At 40.0% G+C, this 9,994-nt stretch overlaps 1 protein-coding gene across 1 annotated transcript; it reads left to right on the top strand.

Annotated features, from left to right (window-relative positions):
- The first annotated feature begins 7,355 nt into the window (after positions 1 to 7,355).
- Positions 7,356 to 9,993, top strand: LOC104448987 (TLC domain-containing protein 5). The gene is made up of 5 exons (XM_010062964.3): positions 7,356 to 7,903; positions 8,228 to 8,371; positions 9,199 to 9,318; positions 9,450 to 9,545; positions 9,646 to 9,993. Exons 1-5 carry the CDS (start codon positions 7,685 to 7,687, stop codon positions 9,751 to 9,753), a joined length of 687 nt encoding a protein of 228 aa, XP_010061266.1. The 5' UTR covers positions 7,356 to 7,684; the 3' UTR covers positions 9,754 to 9,993.
- Position 9,994: the final 1 nt, after the last annotated feature.

Raw genomic sequence — 9,994 nt, 5'->3', positions numbered from 1 at the left:
CTGACGGCACAAATTACCGCGTTCAAGTCGTGCGCCAAAAGAAAAGATTCTCAAGCTTTCTCATGCAGCTCCTCTCTCTCAGCGGCGTGCGGCTTCTCGCTGATTGTACGTAGGGCTTCGGCGGCTCAAACCTACAAAAGTTCCGTTTCTTCTTTTATACGTGTGCGTGTGCCCAAGGTCAAAGGTTTGACCTTGGGCCCCACCTTCTGCAATTCTTCACGTTCAGAGGACTTCACGCCAAAGAAAGATTTTGGCAGTGGAAATATGGAAATAAAGAAACAGAGACCTGGGCCCACTTATTGGCTTCTTTGCGTCCCTGGCTTCTTACGCGTGCAGACTTGGGCCCACGTAATAAACTTTCGGCTTATGCAGGTTCCGCAAAATGAAGAAGAAACTTTGCTCAATTTTATTTTTATATTTCTTCTTTTCCAAGTGAAAAATTATTCTCCACATTAGGCTCGATATTTAAAGCCAAGTTATAGTGCTCATCATCCATATTGCTCTCCCAACGCCCCAACGGGCACTCACTCTCCACAGACGCCAATAGAGCCCAAGCAGAACTTGAGCTTCGCCAAAAGAACAGATTTAGTCATCATGTTTGTCGGAGATATGCTTCGTTCGCTCTTGATAAACTGGATTATACGCCAAATATATCACACCTTGGTTATCACAGTGTATATCCACACTTTTCTGTTCTAACCCAAAGTCCGAAAGCAAACTTTTGTAACCATATCGCCTCTTTCGCTACAAAGGTTAGTGCCATGTACTCTGCCTCAGTCAAAGACAAAGTAATGTGATCCTATAAGGACGCTTTCCAACTAACTACACCACCTGCTAGTGTAAATACGTATCCTGCTAAAGATCTGCAATTATCCAAGTCATCGGCGTGATTCGAATCCACAAAACCAGTGATCTCACTGCCATTGCTGTCCCTTCGGTATACTATACCCATGTCTGTTGTCCCCTTCAAATATCTGAGGATCCACTTCACAGCTTCCCAATGAGTTTTACCAGAACGCTTCATATAGCGACTAACCAAGCTCACAACTTGTGAAATATCAGGCCTAGTACACACCGTAGCATACATAATACTACCCACGGCACTAGAATAAGGAATACAGGACATATGCTCCTCCTCCTCCTCAGTCTACGGTGATAATTTATCTGAAAGTTTAAAGTGTTTCGCTAAAGGTGTACTTATAGATTTTGCCGACTGCATATTAAAGCGTGTCACAATCTTCTCAATATATTTCTTTTGAGACAGACGTAAAACTTCTACAACCCTGTCATGCAAAATCTCCATACCCAAAATTTTCTTTGCTGCACTTAAATCTTTCATCTCAAATTCAGCATTTAACTGTCTCTTCAGCACATCAATATCAAACATATTCTTAACTGATATTAGCATATCATCAACATATAAGAATAAATAAATCAAACAACCATAATCTAATCTCCTATAGCAAACGCAGCTATCCATCTGACTTTTGAAGTAGTCTTGACTAGCCATGAAAGCATCAAAACGTTTATACCACTGTCTAGGAGACTGTTTCAGCCCATACAAATATTTCTTTAACAAGCAAATATGATCTTCCTTACCCGGAATAGCAAATCCCTCCGGTTGCCTCATGTAAATCTGCTCCTCCAATTCACCGTGAAGAAACGTAGTTTTCACATCTAGCTGCTATAACTCGAGATCCTGTGAAACAACTAAGGCAAGTAAAATACAAATAGAAGTATGTCTTACCATAGGAGAGAACACCTCATTGTAGTCAATGCCCTCACGCTGTGTATACCCCTTCGCCACAAGTCTCGCCTTATACCTCGCTACCTCGACACCAAGAATGCCCTCTTTCCATTTGAAGACCCATTTACTTTCGACAATCTTTCGACTCTTAGGTACCTTGACTAGCCCTCAGCTCAAGCTTACCATCACTTGCATGAGCATACGGGATTTAATTTGTCTTCTCTCTCTTGTTAGTTGTTCTCATGACATCCGAATATACGTAATCCGGAATAATCATTTGAGGTCTCCGGTTTCCCCACCTCACTTATGACCATACTTCCTCGGGAGTTTTCCACTCGATAGTAGATGATGGAAATCGATTTCACCCCATGTAAACATGACATATTCACTTGCATGAGCATACAGGACATCCGCTTCAGCCCAAAATTCATTGCCAAGTCCTGCATGCGAAAGCATGCATCGAGCTCGCTCAAACAAAGTTCTATTCTTCCGTTCTGCCATGCCATTCTGCTGTGGTGACCCAAGTACTGTGCGGTGTCTTACAATACCTTCTTTCTCGCAGAACTCAGTAAAATCTTTACCACAAAACTCCATGCCATTATCGGTTCTTAGGCACTTGATCTGCTTATCTGACTGTTTCTCAATCAATGTCTTAAATTTCTTGAACCGATCAAACACATCATATTTGTGCTTCAGAAAGTAAACCCATACCTTCCTCGAATAATCGTTGATAAAAGTCAGCATATATGGGCACCTCCTTTCGAAGGAACCGAAGACGGGCCCCAAACGTCTGAGTGAATGTATTCAACTGGTCGTTTGGTCGAGTGAATAGTTGTAGTAAACTTAACTCGATGTTGCTTCCTATAGATGCAATGCTCACATAAGTTCAGCTTCCCTGTCTTCTGACCCTTCAACAACCCCTTTTCACTCAGCATCGGCATACTTGCCTCACTCATGTGCCCTAAACGCATATGCCATAATTGAGTCAAGTTAGAATCTGACTCACCCGATGGAACTGCAGCAGTTCCGGTCACGGTCTCTCCCAATAGATGATAGAGAATATTTACTTTCTTCCCCTTCATCACTGTCATAACACCTTGAGAGATTTTTAGTACTCCACCTTCAGCAGTGTACCTACACCCGATGTCATCAAGTGTCCCAAGAGAAATAAGGTTCTTCTTGAGCTCTGGTACATGCCTCACATCTGTCAATGTGCGCACCACCCCATCGTGCATCCAGATCCGAATTGTCCCTATCCCCACAGCCTTATAGACTGCATTATTCCCCAAAAGAACCATAACCATATGCAACTTGGTAACTAGTAAACCGGTTCTTATGAGGCGTCATGTGATAAAAAAAACACCCCGAATCTAGCACCCATTCGTCTCCTGACGAAGTAGCAATCACACATAAGACAACTTCCGTATCCCTATTGCTCCCATCAGCAATGTTTGCCACACTGCTTGTTTTTGCTTATTAACTTTATTTCTCCATTTTGGACAATCTCTCCTGATGTGCCCCTCTTCGTGACACTCAAAGCACTTCACGCGTCCCTTGGACTTTCTATTGCGTGATTTCGATCTACTTTTACCTCTGCTGCTACTAGGCTCTCGATGTTGTTCTCTACCCCGAATCATCAGTGCTTACGCTGCTCCTTTCGCCAGACCGTTATCTCGCAACTTTTGCTGCCACTCCTTAGAGAATAAGGCAGACTTTACCTCATCTGAGGTAATAGTAGTATACCTCGCAATAGTGAATCAGTAAAGTGCTCCCATGACTTTGATAAAGAGGCTAACAATATCATGCCATGTTCTTCATCATCAAGTATCTTACCGATGTTCTTCAGATCCAACATGAGTTTATTAAATTCATCTAGGTGGGTTCTGATAGACGTACCTTCAGTATATCTAAATTGAAACATCTTCTTCAACATATACAAGCGATTGTTCAAACATTTCTTCACATAGAGTGCTTGAAGTTTTGCCCATAATACTGTGGCATCCTTCTCCTCAATAACCTCTAGTAAGGCCTCATCCGACAAATTTAACAGGCTTAATCCGACAAATTTAACAGGATTATGCTCTTTGCTTTTTGCATAAACTCTACCCTCTATGAGGTTTTCATTATAATCGGCAACTCATCTTCACAATCTAGTACATTGGCCAAACCTTGTGTTGTCAATAAAGCCTGCATCTTGATGCTCCATAACACAAAATTATTTCTCCCATCAAACTTCTCAATCTCAGATTTCCTCTCAAACATAATTGCAATAACATAATTTCCAGATAATAATCAGACAAGCAAAAGCCCCAAATCACAATCAAGAAATCCAACCCCAAGCTCCGATACCAATTGTTAGGATATAATAATACGCGAAAACGACAGGATCTTGCAATTTATGTCAATGCGAAATCACCAAAGAAATAAATGAGAAAAATAAGAATATCAGAAATTTACGTGATTCGGTTTGAGTATCCGTACCTATATCCACGGGGAGAACCAGCAACAAATAATCCACTAAAATCGGAGAATTAGAGTTTACAATCGCTCAAATATTTCCCACACCTAGATTTAACCCAAAATCCTAAGTGTATAAATAACAACTCGCTTGAATATAAACTCACGACACAAATTACCGCGTTCAAGTCGTACGCCAAAAGAAAAGATTCTCAAGCTTTTCTCATGCAGCTCCTCTCTCTCAGCAGCGTGCGGCTTCTCGCTGATTGTACATAGGGCTTCGGCGGCTCAAACCTACAAAAGTTCCGTTTCTTCTTTTATACGTGTGCGTGTGCCCAAGGTCAAAGGTTTGACCTTGGGCCCCACCTTTTGCAATTCTTCACGTTCAGAGGACTTCACGCCAAAGAAAAGAAAGATTTTGGCAGTGGAAATATGGAAATAAAGAAACAGAGACCCGGGCCCACTTATTGGCTTCTTTGCGTCCCTAGCTTCTTGCGCGTGCAGACTTGGGCCCACGTAATAAACTTTCGGCTTCTGTAGGTTTTGCAAAATGAAGAAGAAACTTTGCTCAATTTTATTTTTATATTTCTTCTTTTCCAGTGAAAAACTCGTGACATAATTTTAACAAATTAAATTCAAGTAGCTCTTGATTACAATAGTTTGAGAGAATTTACTCGTTGCCATAACCTCATGCCATAAAAAAACCTAAACTCAAAAGCAGAACAAGCTTATACAAAGAAGCATACGTAAGTACCAAAACCTAACAGGCAGTCAAACAAATGTATCTGCCACTACCGCATGCGATTAAGATTTAAACCATGATTAAAAGAGATAATTAAAAAAATGATCTATTGCTGTATGTAATTCACACAGGATAAGGATATTCTAGGCGTGAACTATTGTGTCATGAGCCAAAACAGAGACAGCAGCTAACCTACTGGCCGAGATTCATGACTACATAAGTATCACTTGATAGCATATCTATGATGGTTAAATTAGTACCCTTTTATTATTTTCACCTTCAACAAACCAATAAGGAGCTACAATGTATCATGACATACTTATTAGCACTCCATATGACATTAAGATAGATCTCAGACATGAAACCCGACTATAGAATACCTACTGGTGAGAAGCTGCGCTGGTAAGGGCCTTGCTCCTCATCGCTGAGGTCACAGATTCGAACCTCCACGTTGCTAACGTGTCTTAAGTGGGGGGCCATGGTGGTAGAGTCCCGTGCTAACCTCCCTCCAGGTATAGTTGGTGGTCTCCGTTGAGCCGGTCAGGCCGGCAGCGGCCGTGAGCACTCGTAAGATGTGCCAGGCCAGATTCTAAATATCAAAAAAAAAAAAAACCAATTGTAGAATTGATCACATCAACTGGATAGAATGACACCAAAAGGGAGAGTAGAATTTAAACTCTCGGTCAATGGTATGATACCATCTTATACGATTTTCCCCAAGAGCTTAATCAATCAGATTAACACAATGGATTAACTATATAAGACGTTAAAACACGTAAAACTGGCTATGTACCATTAAAGAGCACATATTTGAGTTCCAAACTTCATTGCACCCCATAACATTTTAAACATATGGAAACTCCAATATTTGTCAACCTGCGGATCCAAAGTCAAAAGTTTTCTTAACGGTCCTAAGATAATATGTCGTGGCACATACCATATTCCATGTTTTGAAAGTTTCTAGCATGTGATGTGATGGGGGTAATAATCTCCTATCAGAAATCGCGTAAGTACCATAACTTTTATACGGCGCTCATTTGAGCGTCACAATTTTTTTTCGCTTAGTTAAATATCATATTGAAGCAAAATCGATCATTTGAGTGTTATTTCCGGCAAATTATCCTACGCAGATTTTTTTTTATTAATTTCTTATCCAAAGTGGGATTATTCAATTTTTTTTTTAATTTTGAATTTTTTTTTCTTTTCCTTCTTTTTTAAGGGCCGGTAGGGGTCACTGGCGACCCCTCGCCGACCTTTAAAAAGAGGGGTGGAAGGAATAGAAAAAATAAAAATAAAAATCAGAAAAATAATTTGAAAATTTGATTTTTTCTACTTTTGACTTTTTTAAGGTTTTTTTTTTTCCTTTTCCTTCTTTTTATAGGGCTGGCAAGGGTCAACAATGACCCCTCGCCAGCCCTTAAAAAGGGCAAAAAAAAGGAAAAATAAAATAAAAGAGAAATTCAAAAAACAAATAAAAAATATTTAAAATATTTAAAAATTATTCACATTAGCACAAATGAAATCAAATAGGACGATCAGCATGCACGTATGATTTTTTGGCGACGCAAATCATTAATGGCATTCAAGTAATTGATTTTTCAATTTTGTAACAATTAAGTGAGAAAAAAAAATTATGACCCTTAAATGAGCGTGTCATAAAAGTTCTGGCGTTTGCATTGTTCTTAATCCTATTTAATCCGTCTTTTTTCTTTTGTGAGGGAACAACCAACAGCAAGGCAACCATACTTGTTCATTGCTAAAAACTAAATGCATAAGATCACGAAATATCATAAGAAAAGACAGGAAAACCCACAAAACACGTCTCATGTCACCTCCAAATTATTTTATTCAGTTGTCTAACACTAAAGGAAACCAAAAATACTAAACTTGCACTCAACCTGCCATGTTTCCCCATTCTTGTAAAACTCTGAATTAACTCATTGAATTCTGACGGTGAAAGTGAGAGGCTATCTAACAAACACCGCTTACACAAGCAGGTTCGAGATCAATACGCTTGTCCATATTGATATTTATGAACAACTCACACGAACGCGCGTCTTGATCTCAAGCTCGCTTCTCTAAAAGAAATTTTGAACTGTCTGTATGAAAGTTTTGCCCTTCTTGTCTTGTTTTTGGTCTTCATAATAAAGAATATTAACTTCGCTCGATCAGGCGAAATTCTTTGTCTTGACTTGGATCTAGTGAATCGAATGATTCACGACCATCACATGAGTCCCATTCAATCGATCTGTAAAACTGGGTCCACACAAGAATTATTCCTTAACAAGATCCTCGATGCTGTAACATCAATTTTAGGCAATTCTCTCTAGATACAAGTTTGTGGTGTTATACAGGCAACGACGACCCGATGTGCAATGAATTATACAGGTGTGAAGTTAGCCGTTTGGTGTTTGGCCAATCGCATTGAAGAGAAGCCAACCTACCTCACCTATCAAAATTATTTAGTCCTGGACAGTTGAACAGTGCAATTTCACTTTGCTGATATCTCCAACTTGTTCTGAGGGAGTTCTGAGAAACCAAACATCTTCTTGTTCTTCCTCGCCATTCTCTCTCCCTTGTTCTCTCTCCATCATTGCAGGGTGAGAAAGAAAAGTTCACTCCTTTCCCATCAAAACCATTTATCTCCTTCCTGAAATTCCCACCATCTTCTTCTGACACTTCTTCAAATTGACCGAAAGAAGAAGAGAGAGGAGGCCAGAAAAGATAAACAAGAACAAATGGAAGAGCAGGTTGTGAATTTGATTGTAGGTGGAGTCGTTTCGTGGACGATGGCGTTTCTCATGTTGAGGAAGAGCTTCCCGAAACGCTCGTTCGAGTTCTGCAACCGGACGGTGTCGACCCTTCACGCGACTCTGGCTGTAATTTTGGCATCTCTCTCGGTCCAAGACTGGATGTCCCCCATCTCTCCTTTGGCCTCCAAACCGTCTCCCCGCCAGGTACACAGTCGCTGGCTCCTTCTTCAGCGAATCACTTAGTTAATAATATTCTTGAAAGTGCCATTAGCCCGAGTGACAGCCTTGGCGCTACATGTAAAAACTGGAGCTGTGTTGACGGAAGGCTTGGTTACGCTCTATACGAAAAGGTCCAGAACTAGATTCGCATCAATTGAAAGAGGTTGAAGACTTGATTACGTTATGTACATTTTGATGTGCTTTTCTATGAATTGGTTGCTCGTGAAGTTGCTGAATTGCCTTACCGTTATAAGTTCTGCAATGGTGGGTTTATTTTATTTTTTATTTTTTTGGATGTCTGCGGGACAGGCGCAAGCATTGGCCGTGACTCTATCGTATCTGATCTACGACTTGGGGTGTGGCCTGTTCGACGACAAGAGAGTGAATGTTGACAATGTGATTCACCATTTGGTCAGTATTACCGGAATCAGTGCAGGCTTGGTTTATCAGAAGGTACTAATCTTTGAATTTTTGAAAACTATTTTTGTTAACATGATTGCTTATATCGCTTAAAATAATTAGTCATTAAAATTTTTTTCATCATCAATAATTATTTATGTCTAAACGTTATTGTGGATAGTAAAAATATTTCTATTTCATTCATTTTTATAGATGATACAAGCAAGTCACTTTTAAAAAGATATTTTCTAAATCATTCATTTTTCGCGATACAAACACACCCTTATTTATGTTTGCTATTCCGTTCTTGTAGAGGAGTTTCTTATTGTGCAAATTATGAGGGTGACAATCAGGGTCATCTGTTTGATTCATGGGAAAGTAGGAAAGAAATCAACACCGGAAGTATCTTTCTTGTCGTGGTTGTTATGTTTGGCCTGAAGTCGCCCCATATTAATATGATTTAGGAACCGGAAGAAAAAGGTTTTTCAATGATCTGGACAAATCCTTCTCAAAATGATCCTAGATGAATGCAGAGGATTTCTTATTTGAAGTAACAAGGACAAAGTACGCTTAATGTAACAATACCGGAAATCTGGGACAGTGACTGTATTGGTAAAGAATCATTCGAAAAATGCAATCTTTCATTTGGATATACTTCAGGAAGTACAGATTTATCCCATTTACTCACCATCATAGGCCATGATGTAGTCTTGCTGGGGCTTACTTGGTACTATGCCCTTGAGAACAAAATCTGTCCGCTGCTATTGCTTGATAACAGGGACATTAACTTCAATCTAGATTACACAAACATGCTTTCTTTGTTAAATTGCTACCATAGTGCTAATATGCATGTATGTCATTCTTGTGCTATGATATGCCAGTGTGGATCAGAGCTGGTGGCTGCCCTGTGGATAACAGAGCTGTCCAGTCCATTTCTCCACATGAGAGAGCTTCTAAAGGAGCTTGGTTATAGGGACACCGACCTCAATTTGGTGGCCGATGTAAGTCTTTTTCATTGTCCTGAATCACAACGACAAGCTGTTTCGCATTGCAATAGAAGCAAAAATTTACGGCTTTGGCTTGAAATTGAGGAACTGATGAAGATGATTATTTGTGCCTCATGGACAAACAGATTGCCTTTGCGGTCATTTTCTCGATAGCGAGGATGGTGGGCGGGCCTTACCTCACCTTCAAGACCCTATCTGCCGACAACCCTTTCATAATCAAGGTGATTGCCAAAATTAAGATGTCCACAGTTACGGTCGAACTGGCACCCAACACACTTCTCTTGTTATATTCATGGGTTCATCTGGTCTTTGGCTTCTCAGGCTATGGCACTGGGGTTGCAGCTGGTCAGTGCTTTCTGGTTTTACAAAATTGCCAGAATGGTGAAGTACAAGCTCACGAAGAGAACCGCTTCTAAAAAGACTGCTTGAACCCTGTATAGTGCAAGGACAAACTGCAACGTGAGAGGTAGGATAGTGTAAAAGATTTTAAAGGACCAAAAGTTTGTGGATTCTTTCATGAATTCAAGGGTGGTCAAAAAAATTTCTGGCACATGTATAATCAATTGGCTTAGGACAATTCTTTGGCGGTTAGATTGGATAAACTGTGTGTTGGTGGATGAACTGAATTCCTTCATTGTCTTCAATGCCTGAATTTTACATTAAAGAGGAT

Source organism: Eucalyptus grandis, chromosome 6 (genome assembly GCF_016545825.1).
Source record: "Eucalyptus grandis isolate ANBG69807.140 chromosome 6, ASM1654582v1, whole genome shotgun sequence".
Taxonomy (NCBI): domain Eukaryota; kingdom Viridiplantae; phylum Streptophyta; class Magnoliopsida; order Myrtales; family Myrtaceae; genus Eucalyptus; species Eucalyptus grandis.
This window is presented reverse-complemented; position numbering and strand designations above follow the sequence as displayed.

Coding starts and splice junctions, on each gene's coding strand:
- LOC104448987 (XM_010062964.3), top strand. CDS start 7,685: ATGGAAGAGCAGGTTGTGAATTTGATTGTAGGTGGAGTCGTTTCGTGG. Junction 8,372..9,198: donor CAGGCTTGGTTTATCAGAAG/GTACTAATCTTT, acceptor ATGATATGCCAG/TGTGGATCAGAGCTGGTGGC. Junction 9,319..9,449: donor ACCTCAATTTGGTGGCCGAT/GTAAGTCTTTTT, acceptor ATGGACAAACAG/ATTGCCTTTGCGGTCATTTT.